This window comes from Clarias gariepinus, chromosome 26 (assembly GCF_024256425.1).
Source record: "Clarias gariepinus isolate MV-2021 ecotype Netherlands chromosome 26, CGAR_prim_01v2, whole genome shotgun sequence".
NCBI classification, from domain to species: Eukaryota; Metazoa; Chordata; class Actinopteri; order Siluriformes; family Clariidae; genus Clarias; species Clarias gariepinus.
In genome coordinates, this window is record NC_071125.1 from 19067440 (window position 1) to 19086109 (window position 18670).

General features: G+C 40.7%; 1 protein-coding gene across 1 annotated transcript in view; it reads right to left on the reverse strand.

Annotated features, from left to right (window-relative positions):
• The window catches only part of LOC128514158 (contactin-associated protein-like 2), a 208283-nt gene that overhangs the window by 39384 nt on the left and 150229 nt on the right, over positions 1–18670 (reverse strand). The window contains exons 15-16 of the mRNA XM_053487883.1: positions 16046–16177; positions 5967–6133 (exon numbers count right to left, since the gene is read on the reverse strand). Coding sequence (XP_053343858.1) covers positions 5967–6133; positions 16046–16177 — 299 coding nt within the window. The remainder of the gene's footprint in view (positions 1–5966; positions 6134–16045; positions 16178–18670) is intronic.

The following is an 18670-nucleotide window of genomic DNA, read 5'->3' on the forward strand; positions in this document are numbered from 1 at the left end:
GAGCCTTTGTTTCACTGAATAATCAACCACCGCGACACCCCCCTCTCTCTCTCACACACACACACACACACACAGAGCCGACCAAATCATTAGCACGTCCCTCCCCCAAACAGCACAGACATTTACTTACACCTGAACTGAGTTGTTTGAGTAACATGGGTCGAACCCGTTACAAATCATAACAGTCTACTGCATTTCATTCTTATAATAACGCAAAAACACAAGCGGGGCGGAATGACCGACATCAGCTGACGCAGTAGAACGTCCTGACAATGTTATAATTTTATGGTAATTTATTTCAGTTAATAAATCTACTATAAATTTAAAGAACACAAGAAATAAGATGACAAATCCATACACGCTTTTTTTCTAATTACAAGTGATAGAATCAAAAGGCTCACTGTGTTAACATTTATTGTGCTTAAATTTGATCCTAATAAGATTTGATTTAATTTAAATTCTAGAACAGTGGCAGCTGGAACACCTAAAACAGATGCAGGATTATTTTTTTATAATCTAAATAAAATGCTGTTTTAAACGTGGGCTATTGTTATTTACATGCAATATTTGTTAATTTAATTTAAATGGGGTTTGGTCTCCGGAATGTTGAGCATCAGGATCCTCTTCTTTACTTTCCTACGTAGAATCAGCGCTTAATCGCACGCATTAAGTTTTGTAAATTCGTTTAATGTTTAATAGTAAATAATGACCCCCGTTGCGCTGTACCACCGCTCGGAAAACCTTATGAAATACAAGTTTAGGACAATTATGATGATCTGCCACGGCGTGCGCGTGTGATGGGTGTACGCCCAAATCTACTATAACTACTCCCTCACTCCGTAGGCTCCCTAAATAGGCAGCAAAGGGACAGGAGCCGCCTATTTGTGCCGGCTGGCGATAATTAACGTTAATATGATCTCGGGCTTGCTCCGCATTATAAAAGCAAGGCGCGGAGGTTTGTCTGAGGTCTGGGAAGTACGTGATGTAATGGAGAATATAAAAAAAAGCATGTCAGTGGGAAGATGTGATGCGGCCCAGGCGCTTTAAACAAGGACACTAGAATTCCGCCCTTTGATCTCCGCGCTGAGGACAGCGCGAGAAAGAGCTGCGCGGGCTCCCGCGGCATCTACACTCCCGCACCGTGCCCGCCCTCGCAGCCCCGCTGCCGAAAAGGAAAAGTGTGGTTAGGTTTTTGCGTCAGCGAGAACTCGCGCCGGCCATCGACAGCGGGAGAAGCGCCGTCACGAGGGAGCGTGCAGGAGCGCTGCCTCCGCGTGCTCAGTTCTGCCACTCGCACCAACACTTATCGTCAGCTGTGTGCCCGCATGCCAGTGTGGCACAGCCCCCGGAACTGCACATGCACAACCTTTATCCCATTCTTTCCATTCTCCCTCCTTCAACACTTTCCTTCCCCATTTTGCCTAAATAAATTACCCTTTTCCCGTAAGACCTCGCCTCATGTCCGTGCTTTATGGTGCCGCCCGTGCAACATGGGTCGAATCCGTTACAGATCATAACAGTCTACTGCATTTCATTCTTATAATAACGCACAAACACAAGCGGGGCTGAATGACCAACATCAGCTGACGCAGTAGAACGTCCTGACAATGTTATAATTTTTATGGTCATTTATTTTAGTTAATAAATCTACTATAAATTTAAAGAACACAAGATATAAGACGACACAAAACCCTACACGCGTCTTTTCTAATTACACGTGATAAAATTTAAAGGCTCACTGTGTTAACATTTATTTTGTTTAAATTTGATCCTAATAAGATTTAATTTAATTTAAATTCTACATTTGTATCGTCATTTTAGTTCTGTGATTATAAATTTGTTTAACTACAATGTTTTACTTGATTTTATCCGCTACTACGTGCAGTTCTAAAACTCCGTGTCTCATTAATCCAGCAGAGAATGAACTAAGGCATGAGGCGTCAGTCTGTAGTTATATAGCGCCACTCAACGGTAAAAGCCAGCAAACGCACAAAGCCAAACGGTACCGCCGAGCGCGGCGACGGTAGGACCTACAGTCCGATTGATTAACCACTGTAAGCCGTATTTTTGTGCTGTTGACATCGATTTGTTCCAATGTCATTGATGAAAGCGCAGTTTTTTATGATGATGTCCCAGATCAGAGAGACGCTTGTGGGCTATCTCTCTCCTGGGAGCTCATCCTCCCGGGAAAAATCCATACTCCCCACCAAGCGTGTAGACTAACATCTTCGCTGGTGGGAGGAGATTTTGTAGGCAGCACACAAGGGCTTTGCAGGCATACCAGACTGACCTACTGAGAGCTGAGAGGCACTGACAGGAGGCCGTGGTTCAATCTCCGCCACCACTGGTGTTTGGGGGAGCAGCGGGCTCCAGCGAAATGTTAGGTGTTCGGTCCCTTTCTCCCATCTTCAGGATGCCGAACATCAAACACACCCACCTAGCCGAAGTGTCAAAATTTGTGCATCTTTTCGAAAGGCCGGCAGCGGGGAACCTTCTGCTTTACTGTACGAAACACTGTGGAAAACCAGCACCCTCAGGAGACCAGTGTTCAATTCCCGCCGCCACTGGTGTTTCGGGAGACAACGTTTTCCGACAAAGTGTTAGGTGCTCGGTTCCCCTTCTGTCGTGTTTCAGGACACCGAACACCTAACAGCCACCACAATCACCACTACTCCTCCGCCTAGCTAAACTACTGCCAAGCATGTCTCCCTGACTACAGGATTCAATCATTGTGTTTCAACGGCATGGGTTTTCCACTTCCGTGAAACCACAGGGAGCACCTAATTCAAAACCACAGGCTTGCTGGAAAAAGGGACAATAGCACATGTTCCCCTCCCAGACAGAGCCATTTGGTGTCAACATGTTGCCCTAGCTTACCTCATTTTCTTAGGATGGAGTCTTAACGCCACAGAAAGCGTCCTCCTTCCTACACTAGGTATGACGTTGAGTGTCATGCGGAATCCGACCACAATGCGGGCACAGCTGTCTTCTGCGCGCTCCGGATCCATTATAGCACCCTAAAGAAGTCCAAGCTAGGCCAGGAGGTAACTTTACCGCTCCTAGAGTGGTTTCAGTGGTGGCTAAGTGACGGGGAATTTCATTCAAGGGCCAATCCCCAGAGGCAATAAGGGTTATGCGCCGAGAGCTGCGTACCCTTTTTATGTGGTTCAGACCCCAGTCTTTGACTCTGGGTCCCACTCTAGGTCCGTGTTGTCATCGCAGATTGCTAACGACAGACGTTTTCCCTCACAGGCTGGGGTGCGGTCTTAGATGGCCGTCCAGCTCTTCTCGCGTGGCACATCAATTGCCTCGAAACGATGACTCCATTTCTGGCCCTGAAATTCTCCCTCCAGCAGCTGAGAGGCAACAAGGGTTACGCGCCGAGAGCTTCGTACCATTTCTATGGAGCTAGCACCTCGGTATCGACATGTTGTCCTAGCTTACCTTGTTTTCTTTAGGATGGAGTCTCAACGCCGTGGAAAGCGTTTTCTTTCCTACACAAAGTATGAAATTGAGTGTCATGTGGGATCCAACCGCAATGGGGGCACAGCTGTCTCCTGCGTGTGTTGAATCCATTTTAAACACTCTAAAGGACTTCAAGCTAAGCCAGGAAGTAACTTTCACCGCTTCAGTGGTGGCCAAGTGTCGGGGATTTCATTCAAGGGCCAATCCCCAGAGGCAATAAGGGTTATGTGCCGAGAGCTTTGTACCCTCTCTATGTGGTTCAGACCCTCGTCCTTGACTCTGGGTCCCACTCTTGGTCCGTGCTGTTGTCGCTGGTTGCTAATGGCAGACAGTTTTCCCTTATGGGCTGGAGCGCGGCCTTAGATAGCCGTCCAGCCCAAGGGATCTGGAGAGGTCATCTTCTCGTGTGGCATATCAACCGACTCGAATTGATGACATTATTTTTGGCCCTGAAATACTCCCTCCAGCAATCAGAAGGCAAGCACGTCCTAGCACGGCTGGACAAGATCACTGTGGTCTTGTAAATATCGCCCAGGCAGACTAGATTTGTGCCATTAGGGAAACTAGCGCACTAGGTTCTGCTTTAAGGACAGGACAATTTACGTTTTCATTTACATTTCATGACATAAAACATGTAGACCCAGTCCACTGACAAACTGTTTCAGTGCTGGAAGTTTCTGCAGGGAAAACTAACTTCGGGCTTGTGCCCTAGTACACTCGGAACGTATGCAGCCGCTATTTCGGCCTACGTCCTGATGGGGTTTGTGGAAAGCACCCCTTAGTTGCCGGCTTATTCGCGGGCCTCATCAGCCTTTCTATGGTGCCTAGGCTGTGCCAATTGGCTAGCTAGAGCTATTCTGCATCCTCGCCCAACTATCTTCCGCAGTTGTTCTTGAAGCCTCTGTCCTCCGCCGTTACAGGTTCGGAGCAGTAAGACTTCATTCAATATGTCTAGTTCATGCTCTTCAAAATTTACAGCACACCACCGCACTAGCCAGTGGCATAAATTAGAGCAGGTTTCATATGTCATGGGGCCTCAGCCGAAGGGCAGCCGCGACTGGACGAGTTGGGTGAGAGACGCTAGTGCCCTAGCCTATGAGGTGCGTGGCACACTTTGCCTCTAGTGTTTAGGGCCTATTCGACCAGGAAGCTTGCCTCATCAATTGCTCTGGCAAAAGGGTTTTTCAAGTATGTCTAAGACTCCTTGGAGGGACTATTCGCACACTACACAACCCTGGGGGTCCAGACACTTGCAGTGCGACGGAGAGGGTATTCTCGTTCCCATAGCGCTTTCGCGCAGCATCGAGTGTAGCTTTTAAAAGGGAACGTCTCGGTTTACTTTGCTGTAACCCTGTTCCCTGAAAAAGCGGGAACAAGATGCTGCGCTCCAATGCCGCACTGCATGCGTGACTGGACATCCTAATCGAATGAGGTCACCTGACCGAGGTTATATACTGTATGGCAAAAAATTTGGGCGTGTTTGACACACACGTGCTTCACAACCGGTACCGCCGAAACGTTTCCCATAGCGCTTTCGCGCAGCATCTCGTTCCCGCTTTTTCAGGGAACAGGGTTACAGCAAAGTAACCCAAGACGTTCCCACAGAAAAATGTGTCTCTTTAACAAGTTGGTGGCAAGTTATCCATCGATTTCTCAAGGATCTGGAGTTCCATTCACTGCATATTTACAGAAACAACTGCATAAGGTGCAGCCAGGATCGTCATACACAGACGTGGGGCCTTCTTTAAAAGTTTGCACCACCGAACTGTGCTTAAAATCTTCGGTAAATGTCAATTAGTTTATCCATGAAAAATATTATCACAATTCCTGGTTTGACTTGAACACCTATCGTAAATAGTTATAATAGTAATACATACTAGTGATTATCACCTCAAGGGTGCATGGAGTTTGCATGTTCTCCCCATGCTTGGCTAGGGTTTTCTCTGGGTTCTTTGGTTTCCTCTCAGTCTATATTAGGCTAATAGATGTTCTCAAATTGCCTGTTATATGAGAATGAGTGTGTGTGCCTGCTGGGCTAGGTTCCAGAACCCCTGCAAACCTGTACATAGGATAAATTGGTATAGATAATGAGTGAGTGAGTGAGTAGTTATTGTTTACAGAAGGGTTTTCCCAGATTTTTTTCAAATATACTTGACAGCAAAAATGATAGTTCCAGAGTACATTTGGTATTTTATAGTATAACGTGGCACTGAAATACAGTATACTGTACAGTATGTGCTATTTTTTATAGTTTAAGAGGGCTTGTTAAGTTTTTATCAAGGATGAGGGAATATCTAAACAATTTAGGAGAATTTAGATAAAGTATGAAAAAGGCAGGTTGAGTGAGATTAAATAATTAAGAAGGACACAGGAAAGACAGTTCTTCCCCGGAGAGACATACTCATGGTGCTTGTAGTAGTAGTAGTGTGTGTGTGTGTGTGTGTGTGTGTGTGTGTGTGTATGTGTGTGTCTGTGTTACAGAGTGAAATTGAGAGACTTACATTTCAGTTCCAGCCGGATGAAGTCTGTATTGCCGAGGTTCTCCAGGAAAACCCCGTGAGGTGCAGAGGTCTTGAAGTAAAAGGAGATGTCAGCACTCGTTTCAGCATGGAAAGTGGGGAAGTGTAGGTAGGAGGTTGGTGTGTTAAAGGAAGCTGCATTCCAATAACTACCTGAAAAATATTAATGGAAAATCTAGAAGCTACTAAATGAGTTCTAAAATATGAATAGACAGAAGGTAATGATTAATTTTTTTCAGAAGTTATAGCTGCAGGGCTGATCATAGGTCTATATTAATGCACTGCAATATTGTAATACATTAATCTTATAGTAACTCGTTCACAGAAACATGCACTGTGTATGCACCACATAATCCAAGGGCATTAATAAATGGATTAAAATGGTATTACAAAAATGCAAATAGGAACGTTTTCTGGACAGATATGCGTGCAAGTTTTTCTTTTTTAAATTTGGAATCCTCAAAGATATGATTTGTACACATAGGTCCTTTGCATAATCTGAATGAGGCAGTAGTACTGCTTACATACATAAGACATTATTACCAATATATGCTGTATTCAACATCATTGTCTCTCATCCTTTCTACTGAATATGAACTGTGTGTTTGTTAAAGAATAGTTATATTGCTTATTTGGTCAGTCACATTTCTGCCCAAGCACTGACCTTCAAGACTTGAGTAAAAGAGAAAACAAGCATGAAAAGTGAAACAAAAGGTGAATGTGAGGTTGCCTTAGGAGATTAAAGATCCGCACTTTAGAATATGGCTTCTTTGAGACTTTGCTAATGAAAAGTCAATGTTTCTTACTTCCTTTATTTTCTCTAAAAAGGTCAACACATCGGGTGTGAGGTGCTAGATTTCACAGGATTGCAGTAGGCTACTTGCTCATTATTCTTAAAGAACAAACTCTCCAGCTACAAGATGGCTTTTGTCACAGCATGGCTCATAAACCATAAAAGCCAAAAGAATTCCCAAAGCTTATTATTTAAAACAATTTCTCCAGTAAAAATTAACATGTAACTATACACTTACAGAGGCTTTAAATATATACATTTACAGCTTATATATTGTATATTAGGAGTATTAATTTTAAATAGATACATATAACCTGATCAGTCTTCGGTTTCTTGCTACATAAAAACCCATAAAAAAAAAGGTATTTTATAAATTATTGGTACAACTTACCACTACCGAACTTTTAATTTAAAAAATACTAATAATCAAAAGGGTAAAAAAATAAAAATAAAATTCAACTTTACATTTTACCATGTTCAACATTCAAGAAGAAAATGTGTTTATATGTTGTAAAAAGAACTAGTTAACTATTTACTACTAAGGGTACCCCCTCCACCACCTGGGCCAATCGAATTACCCATCCAACCGTGGGGACAATCAAGGTGTGGTTAGTGGGGACAGGAATTCCAGCATACAGTATGTGGTGGGGTTTCCAGGCCTTTGATATTCACTAAAATCTCTTTTTTAATGAGCTTAACTTCTATGCTCTCTTTGTTGAAAGGAATAACCTGAAGCCAGCAATCAAAGCCGAGCTCCCTGCAGACTACCAGCCATTTACACTGTCCACCAGTGATGTCAGCTCAGTACTTTCTCTACTCTCTCTTCAACCACGACTGCAAACCTGTACATGGTTCTTACAACCATTATTATTATGTTTGCAAATGACAACAGTAATTGTACTCAAGGACAACTATGAGTCAGCTTACAGCTGCAACAATCTGCTGCTAAGCTGCTTAACAAGGAGGATAAAGTGGACTTCAGGAAGGAGAAAGGTAATACACACCACACACACACACACACACACACACACATTCATATTAATGGAGCGGTGTTGGACCATGTCACTAGTTTCAAATTCCTGGGGATGAACAAGGACTCTCATGAACAACCTACAGCTCTAGTCTGGTCAAAAAGGCTCACCAGCTTCTCCTCTACCTACAGTAAGAAAAAGGAGAAAGAGCCATCTCTTCTCAGATATCCTGGTGAAATTTTATCGTTGCCCTATCTAGAGCATCCTGACTAGCTTTATTACAGTCTGGTGTGGAAACTGCTTTGTGTTGGACCGGAATGCACTGCAGAGAGTGGTGAAAACTGCTCAATGCATTGCGGGAGCTTTATTTCCTAAGATTGGCCATAGGTTGTTTGGCTTCCTTCTTTCTGGGAGGCACTACCAACCAGAGCCTCCAGACCAAGACAAGCAGGTTCAGGGATAGATTTTTCCGAACAGCAGTTTCCTTGCAGAACTAATCTAATCTAAAGGCAACATGCCAATATAAACAGTCTAATGCTTCCTTTATACATTTTATTTCATTTATAATTTACTTTAACAGCATTATTCCTTTTAAAATGATATGATCATACTACTGCTCAACCCAGTGTCAGGTGTTCATTAGAGTCTATTAGTGTCCCAGAACACTAGTGCAGTCTAAAAACATGGCTGTCGCAGACTACCACTCACCCCATCACAAACTGGTAATTTTCACCAGATTGTTGACTGTGCACACCTATCCTTTACTACACCCGCTCACAGTCACAGTATAAAAACGATGTTATCAGTACAATCATGCTGGGTAGTACATGCTTTGTGTCTTTATTGCCAGTCACTTCTAATCCCTGTTTCCAGTCATAGTTATCACTGATTCTTATATATCATATGAGACCACTGCTTAAGTTCAGTTTACCTGCACTTGCATTTTCACCTGTATTCTTGACAGAATACTTTGCTATCTCAGCAGCAGTTGATTTTGACAGGTGTCAAGTATAGACGACCCAGATAACGCAGCTCCAGATTAATTTCTTAGATCAGCCCCCACCACAGCCCCAACTCAGAGCGCAATCTAACATGTGTTCGGAAAGCCAGCTGAAGGTAAGGTCTTCGGGCTTATGCGCCCTCTTTAGTTTTACTGATCTAACAGCGACTGTTGGAATTCACTAAAATGGTGTATGTAGGTTTATTAACCGGCTTACAGACAAAGCCCTTGTTACTGTCTACTGTCTTGGCTACAGTAATGTAGTAATAATCCTAATTCCAATTAGCACTTTTTTCATTTGTTTCAGCACATGTTTGATTACTATTTCTAGGGCAAAATGAAGATTCCACACCCCTGCAGTGGAAAGTAGCTGAAACAAGCTAACTCTGAAGGCTGCATGTCCATACAATTTAACACATTGTTCAAGAACGAAAGGTTTTCGTTCTTAATTTTCAAATAAATAAAATAATTATTGCCATAAAAACATTCAGCAATAAAATGCATGCCCCTGAAAGGGGTGTTGGTGGTGTCCTGTCTCAGAGGTTTAAAAGGAACTCCATGGGTAACCCACCCATGTTTTTTTCCTTTAAGATGACTCCAGCAGATTGCAATTACAATATAGGGAACAGGGAACTCCTTCATGTGAAGTTGGCTTCAATGGCTGGAAGGCACACTTCACCAGTTATCTACAAGAAAAACCTTGAGTAAATAAAGACAGCTATGTAAGACTATGAAATTACACCAAGCCAGTAGACCATTCGCTTTTCCCATTTCAAATTTACCCTCTTTACCCTTATACATCAGCCCGACTCCAAAATTGTTGGACTCATTAATCCAGAAGCTCCGAAAAACATTGTGATAAATGTATTCTTCTGATGCTTTGTTGAGTAAAGCAGGTTTGGGAGCCAGCACACCAGCAACACTGGTAATGAAGAAATTTGTAGATCACTGATGCAGGGACACACCAACCAACAATCGTGTATAGCCTCCCCAAGGGACCTGCACTTGACTCAAGAGTGCAGAAAACTCTCACACCTTCATGGCGGTATAATGCATTAATGAGGTAACTTACAGTACAGACAGAACTGTCAAGTAGGAGTTCAAGCTAAACTGTCATCATGCCACTGCGTAACAGCTTTCAAAATGAGATCTCAGAAATGAATACTATGGAGTGGGTGCCATGGCTAGCCACAATTCTAAAACTGTAGTGATTTTTAGGAAGAAAGATGTGAAAATAATAACTGGGCTTAAGGCCTCAGCATGTTATATTCCTATCATTTTTATTCCTTACATTTTTACGCACCTCAACACCCTCCATTACAATTTTTTTTTTTTATAAGCCATGCTCATTGCGAAAGTTAATAATGCAAGACAGGGATATGATATTCCTTTATTACTGTGAGGGTTATTGATCTCAATTAATTAAGCAAATGGCTCATTGAAAATGAGAAGTCTGGAAATATTGAGAGCCATATGTGTGCCTTCATTGAATATCATGGAATCATCATGTTTGTTATCCTTAATTTTTTAGCCATCAATAAATATTCATATAGAATCAGTAAGGTAATACATCTTCAGTGTCAACTTTTATGACTAATGACCTGATTAAAAAAAACGATTTAGGCTGATATCAATGGACTTTTGTTGCAACCTAATGGTGGGCATCAACTGTAACCAAAACACTGGTAAAGTAATTGTAATGTTTAAGCAGAATAATATAAGCGTATTATCTCTATCAATCCTAACACACTTTTCCCTGAGCAATGACAGCTAAAAAGATTGTCTGCTTTAAGACTGTTGAAAATCATTAAATTACTTGGAAACCAGAATATTGATATATAATTTTTTTTCCTAACCATTGTCATCCAAGATGTCGCCGATGAGGTCGGCTAATGTTGCGACTGCTCCGACCTCTTTTACTTTGTTTTTGTCTCTGAAGTTAATTTTCAGTAACTTTGAACCGGCAAATTCATCACCATTTTAAGTGCATTAGGTACGATAGAGATACTCTTATTTCTATTGGTTTACAATGTACTTACAAAAAAAAAAAAGTGTTTAACTCCAGATCCAAGCTGGCCGAGTGAGATCCTGAGGGAGAACAAAGGACGCAATGCGAAGTGGCGGCCCCGAAGAAAACGAGCAGGCATCTGGAACAGGCGAAGGCCCGTACACACCGCACACCTCTGCCTAGCATCCTGCTTGCCAAAGTGCAGACACTGGAGAACAAGCTCGATGACCTCAGGGCCAGGGTAAAGTTCCAGAGAGACATTCGGGACTGCAATCGCCTCTGCTTCACCGAGACATGGCTGAACCCAGTGGTGCCGGAGCACGCCATCCAACACTGCCGAGTTCTTCTCGGTTCACCGCATGGACAGGACACGGGACTCAGGGAAGTCAAGGAGAGGCAGCATGTGTTTAATGGTGAACAACAGCTGGTGCAACACCGCAAGCGTTGTTACCCTCACACGCTCCTGCACACCCGACCTGGAACTATTGACCATCAAATGTCGTCCTTTTTACCTTCCTCAGGAGTTTACATCAGTCATAATCAGCACTATTTATATACCACCAAAAGTGGACATGGACACTGTAACACATTTACACAGTACCAGACCAACACCGGAGCGCCAAACTTTTATCAGCATATCATCTGCCCCACCAGGGGCGAAAGGACACTGGATCACTGTTACACTACAATCAAAGACGGCTACAAGGCACAATCTAGTCCGCCGTTTGGGAAATCCGACCATGCCGCCATCTTCCTCATGCCAAAATACTGTATAAAAAATGGCTCAAACAAGATGTTCCGGTTCAGAGGGATAACGTGAGGAGACCCTTCAGGAGAGTAAACACCAGTAAAGCAAGAGGACCAGACGGCACCTCAGGTCGAGTCCTTAGAGCCTGCGCAGACCAACTAGCCCCTGAGTTCACAGAGATATTCAACATCTCTTTATCTTAGTCGGTGATCCCCATATTCTTTAAGAAGCCCATTATTGTTCCAATTCCAAAGAAACCGTAGCCTGCTTCCCTCAATGACTATCGCCCGGTAGCCCTCATCTCAGTAGTGATAAAGTGCTTTAAGCGGCTGGTCAGAGACTTCATAATTTCTTCACTACTTGACACACTGGATCCACTGCAGTTTGCATACTGCCCGAACTGCCCTACGGATGATGCCATCTCTCATCTTCTCCATACATCACTCACTCACCTGGACACTCGGAATGGAAATTATGTTAAAATGCTTTTCATCGACTACAGTTCAGCATTTAATACCATAATATTCTTCACACTCACCACCAAGTTGGATCTCCAACTTCCTAACTGGCAGACCACAGCCAGTAAGGATGGGCGGACATGTCTCAGCCTCCCTCACACTCAGCAATGGAGACCCCAGGGTTGTGTTCTGAGCCCCCTGCTGTACTCTTTATACACCTATGACTGTGTAGGCACTACGAACTCCACCACCATCGTTAAGTTCGCTGATGACACTGTCGTGGTGGGCCTGATCTCTGACAACGACGAGACAGCCTACCTGGAAAAGGTTGGAAATCTGGAGACTGATGCCAGAGGAACAATCTCCTCCTGAACGTCAACAAGACAAAGAAGTTGATAGTAGACTTTAGTACTAAGCAGGAGAGGAACAACCAGACCCCTGCCATCAACAGGAGCCCAGTGGAGTGGACAGCTTCTGATACCTTGTGTTCACATCACGCAGGTCCTGTTACATTAACACCATGGTGAAAAAGGCCCGGCAGTGTCTCTACCACCTCAGACACTTGAGAGACTTTAGACTGCCCTCTAAGGTCTTTAGGAACTTTTACTCCTGCACCATAGAGAGAATCCTGACGGGAAACATCTAAATCTGGTTCGGGAACAGCACCATGCAGGACAGACGAGCCCTACAGAGAGTGGTTTGATCTGCTGAATGCATCATCTGTACCGAGCTTCATGACCTTAAATTGATCTACAGCAAGCGGTGCTGGACCAAGGCCAGGAAGATAGTGAAAGTCCTCAGCCATCCCAACAATGGACTGTTCTCTCTGTTGCGGTCAGGAAAGCGCTTCCACTCCCTGAAGGCCAACACAGAGAGACTAAGGAGGAGCTTCTTCCCACAGGCTATACAAGCTCTCAATCATAACACCACAGAGGACCTAACACTCCCTTGTACATTTTGCACACCTCTGGACTGCAAACTTTTTCTTTTCACTAGGACACACACACGGTCACACATGGAACATTGCACATTTTACACACTTGAACTGCAATCTTGCAGATTATCTTGCCAATAACTGGACTCAGTTCTAAACTGCACTACATCACATTCCTATTATATTTCCTTTTACTATACATATTTTTCTATTTTTAATATATTTTTTAACTTCTTTATATTTCTAAATTATTCCACCATTTTATTTAGATTTTATTATTGCTGTATATTATGTAAATTTAAAAGGTTTTTTTTTTATTCTCTTATTTTTTGTAATATTGAGGTCAACAGCAGTTGTATCAGCATTTTACTTCATATCATACCTTGTATGACTGCATATGTGAAATAAAATTTGATTTGTAGATAGTGGCATCATCATTTTAATTCCTATACAGTGGATTTTTCTCGTACATGTTGTTACGAACTGTTAGTTGTTGGACTATGTTCAAGTTCAAGTAGGCTTTATTGTCACTTCAACCATATACAGTTAGTACACAGTGAAACGAAACAACGTTCCTCCAGGACCAAGGTGCTACATGCAACATAAACTTACAACATAAATTAACAGAGAAGCTAAACTAGCTAGCTAGGAGGCCTAGTTAGCTGGCTAGCAGAGACAAGACAGATATTCCTAACATAAATTACAACATAAATTAACAAAAAAAAAACTAAAAAGACTAACTAACAAAGACTATCTACAGGTTTTTTTTTTTTTTTCCCAGACAACATAGCATAGACGCAGAGGGGGATGAGGTGTAACAATAAATGACTTATATGGTAAACAAACCAAACAAATAAGAACAAAGGAAGTTGGCTTTACATTGGAGCGTACTATAAAAAGAACCAATAATCAACTAATACACAGACATTCACTGACAAGGGATTGCACACACTAATACAATACAGACAGGGTATCCAAGCCGCACGAGACAAGACAAACTAAACAGACTAGCGGACTAAACACAAGGGACTATACATGCAAGGGGCTAAACCCAAAGACAGGCTTGGCTAGGCCTACTAGCTGTTACGCACATTAGCTGCTAAGCTAGCTAGCGGAGACTAGACAGACTGAGATCTAAGCAGGTTTGTAGTGCACTGGTTAGTATTTATACAGACTAAGAACTACACATGCAAAGGAGGTTACTCACACATGAGGGTAAACACAAAAGGTGAATTCTCCTAGAGGCTAATCCTGCTAGGAGACACAGAGAAAGAGACATAAACTAAATCAATACAGATATAAACATAACTTAAAGAGCTCCAGAAACCAAATGCCAACTCTACTTAAACACACTTGAACAGACTATGACAAGACAAAACAAAACCCACTTAACAGAACTGAAATTAATATTAATGCTCAACCCGGTTTCCCAGAACTAACAGCTATTTATAAGGAATCTAATAAGCATCCTCAGTTCAGGTAATCATCCCCGTCACCTGACCGAGGTGCCCTCTGGGAAACTGAGCGCACGAACAAAAACTACAAACACAACATATTGCCCTCTAGTGGTGAACCCTCACATATGTACATCACTCCATTCATACCATTCATATTTTCTCTGATGATATATAAAGTCAGAGAGCTGTTTGTAAAGAAGCAGCCCCATTTCATTTACTTTGCTTCTTCCTCTTCCCTGATTTCATAATGCTCCCACCTTCATACTTTTAAAAAAAATTCATTAGTAGAATTATTTTATAATTGTTTCATATGACCAGACTATATTGTTCTAAAGTAGTTCTAATTTATCTAAGCGCTTTTAGTCACACAATGTTTTTAGCAGACCTGAAAAAACATTGCAGTTCACTGATTATTGTTCTCTTTTGTTCCAGATGCTTTCACGTTAAACTGAAATTTTATTTTCAGAGTTAATGATGGTTTCTCTCCAACTTGTGCTTTGTGAAATTGTGTGTAACGCACCTGTCTGGTGTAGATTAATTGTGGTTCCATGAAGGCATATGCACTGATAGGAATGCGTAAGGTCTTTGATAATGGTTTGTGGTTTTATCATTTAAGTGTTTTTATCAGTGATGTCTTTGAGGACATTTTACATTATTTTTACATTGACACCCTTATCCAGAGCGACTTTTTTTTATTGACACCCTTATCCAGGGCGTCATTTTTATTTGAGCTTAAACATGTGACCTTTTGAACCATAGGCCAATGCCTTATCCTCTGAGCTACCCAGTATGATATCAGCCTTTAACTTCTTCATAATTGTGTTGTGTGAAATCTTTCTAACACATGGCAACAACTTAAAATGACTGTAATTTGCAGCAGAGATGATTTATTTGTATGCAAGTTATTTTTTAATTATTATGGAGTATGGAGAACAATTCAATATAAATTACCAAAAATACTTAAAATATAGCCTTAGTATGCCTGATTATTTAAGCTTTAAAATTCTGATTTAAAAATAATATCAAAAGGTATGTTTTCCCATCTCATTACTAAGTAATAACCATAAAGTAATTATTTAATTCCTTAAGTATATCCTTTATAAATAGTGTTATAGAAAAAGAAATAAGAAATTCGATGAACATTAATTATGCACATTCCCCAGCAAAACTTCAGGTTGTGTTTTTGTGTTGGAAAATTCTCTCTAGCCAAGTCACAAGTGTGTTTTTCTCCACAGGGGAAAGTGAAGAGCAACAAGTATATAATAACAGTGGTGCCCGATGCCCTTGTCCAACAGGTAACTGTAATTGCATGCAGCTGCTCTAAATGATAAACGTGGCGCAATTAACAAAAAATAATGAGGCATGAAAATCAATCATTGATAAGAGCAGAGGCAGAGAAATAGCTTGTGCGCTCATTTTCTGTCCGAGGGTTGCTATAGATGGCAGTTTATGCAGAAAGGAAATCTGTGTCATTGTTAATAACTCAAATAAAGCATAAAACAGGCTATTTAAAAAAAAATACATTGGAATAGGATTAGCTAATTGACCGCACATCAATGTAAACTGTATTAAAAAATTGTTTAACTGAAGTATGCATTATGGAAATGTCTGCATCTCCCCTTTTCATGAGTAAAAGATAAATAAAATCAATATTCAGCTTTTTAACCTCCTCAAAAATGAAAAATAAGGTACTTACGGTCTCCATGACAGTGCAGTGGTCCTACTGTGAGCTTGGCTTCTGAGCCAGGTCGATTTGTATCCCCTACAGCCACCTTGCTTACAGGTAAGTGGTCTTTATACACCAGTAGGCCTGAATCCTCTCTCCTGCAAATAAAAAGCCATAGTAGATGATCAAAGTCACCAGGAACCACAGGACTGTCAGACTCAGGGGATAATAAGACAATCTGTAATTTGTATTCCCTCTCAAACTGTTAAATTCATTATGGTATTTTTTTTATAGGTCCATGCTTATTTTTAAGGTTACCCATGTACAGTACCAGCCATAGGTTCGGACACATCTAATAATTTTGGTACATACTTTCTTAATATTTTCTAATATTAGCTGTATAAAACAAACTTAATTCTATAGATCAGAGCTTTTGAATATCTAATAACTAATTCTATCATTTTATTAAATGTACAAAATGAGCTAGGTAATTTAAGTTTATTTACTCGAGTCGTTTTTTTTTTTTGTTGTTGTTGTTGTACTGCTGGATGCCAGTTTCCGTTCCTGACACACTTCTATTGCTATGGCTCATTTTCCATTTTAGACTTTTTTTCTGATCTCATATAGATGCTCACAATGTTAACAAATCCAAAAACAGTTTATGTTCTGTCTTTTCCTTTCCTTTGATTTTATATAGAATCCTAGATAAGGCACATTTTGTACCTAAATCTGCTAACCTGAAAGACTATTGTTTTTACTATTTTTACAATTTCCAGACTGTATATCCTTTCCACCCAGTAAGCACTGTTCACCTTTACTTTTTACACCTGTATACTGTAATGATTTACTATTTCCTTTATTACTGCTTAGTTTTACCCACAAAAGGCACCTTGCTTATTAGGGAGCTAAATCTACACCTAGCTGTACAGCCTAATGTACATATACATCATCATTTGTACCCTTTATATGCTTATATCTCTGTGGTATTTAATATAAAACAAATAAAACAGTACTGTACATTCTGCTGTCCTAATGCATTATAGTAAATCAGCTGTGCTTTAGATTTCATTTGATCAAGAAATTTGCATAAACCTTGCAAAAACGTAACCTTTAATTTGTGTGTTGCAAATAATTATATTTTCTTCTGCCTTGTGAGGTAAGATGGGACAAATACAGTAATAAACAAACCACTTGTAGGAGTTGCAGATGTAGAAAAATAACTACTGACAGTCAAGTGTAATGGGGTGCGACATGAAGTGAAGGTTTTGGTCTCACCCTGAAGATGTTTATTGTTCTAGTGCCTTATTTGTCTTATACTATAGCAATGCAAAAAATGATCAAAAATTAAATGCCATATTGTTATCCATTTAAGAGGCATTCAAATCAAACAGGGACTTGTAAAGAAATTTTGCATGAATGAAGCAGGAAAATCGGATGGCTTTAAGCACAGCACGGTGATGAGACTCTTAGTCGCTGGGATAAGTGCTTTAGTGTAACAGGGGATTATATAGAGAAATAAAAATATTTTTTACTCTAACAACTGTGTTCTGTTTTTCTGTGCAATCAGAACAAAAAATCCAAAAATAACAAAAAGTCCCAGTTTGACTTGAACACTGCTGTACTGTATATCTACAGTATATTTATTGTTATATCTAGAAATCTAAAATACCTGTCCATCACCAAAAAATAAATAAAGAATTGAAGTAAAACACAGAATTAGAAAAACTTAACAGTAAAATAGTAAAAGCTAGGCTACTCTTCAACTACCTCCTTATTTTAGAGCGTGCAAGAAAGAATTAAAATTTTAGGCAGAAGGTCACAATTTCACATCTTCAGTGAAACTACGCAGAAAGTCTTAGCATGTGTGCTGCCCAAACAAACGTTATTAAGTTCAGAAAGGCCATACTGCAATGTGCATTGTGTGTGTCGTTTTAAATTCTATGAGTCCGTTCTACTCGCACTCCTGCCGAGTCCCAGCTGGTGGGCTCTCTACAAGTAAAATCTCAGTAGGGCTCTGGTTCTTTCTCTCTCTGCTCAAGCAAACATGCCTGTTATGCTATCCACTTGTATTTAAAGTCATCATCATAATTTTGACAAAGTGAGATATATAATTGTTTATTCAATGTTAACATTTTTTGTGCGTCTAAAATAAATATGTAGTTTTAGTAGCTGTTTCATTTCCAGCATGTTTTATTTCAACTTTTTCCTAGGTGGATCCTACAGAGACCCCTACGGAGACCACATGGGTGGAAAAAAAAAAAAAAGAAGAAAAAAAAACATCAAAGGAAAAAAAAGGGACATGGCACATGGGTGAAATATTTCTTTTTGTAAAAATATAGAACATGTTGCACCAAAAAAAAAAAAAAAAAGAATAATAATAAGGGAAGAAGACAAAGTAAACAGGCAAGATAATACTCGGATTAGAGTTACACGTGCATTGTTGAACAAGCATGGAGAAAATTATTAAGTTTTACTTTTAGCCTAAAATATAAAGACATTCAGTTGTTCCCCTCACCCCATGTCACACTTTCATCCGCTCACCCATGTCCCTTTAGGGGCTCTGTAGGATCCACAAGCCTGAAAAGGGAATTTGGCTCTCCACTTGTTGACCTTTTTTTTTTTTTTTTTGCACATATCAAAGTTGTTTGTTT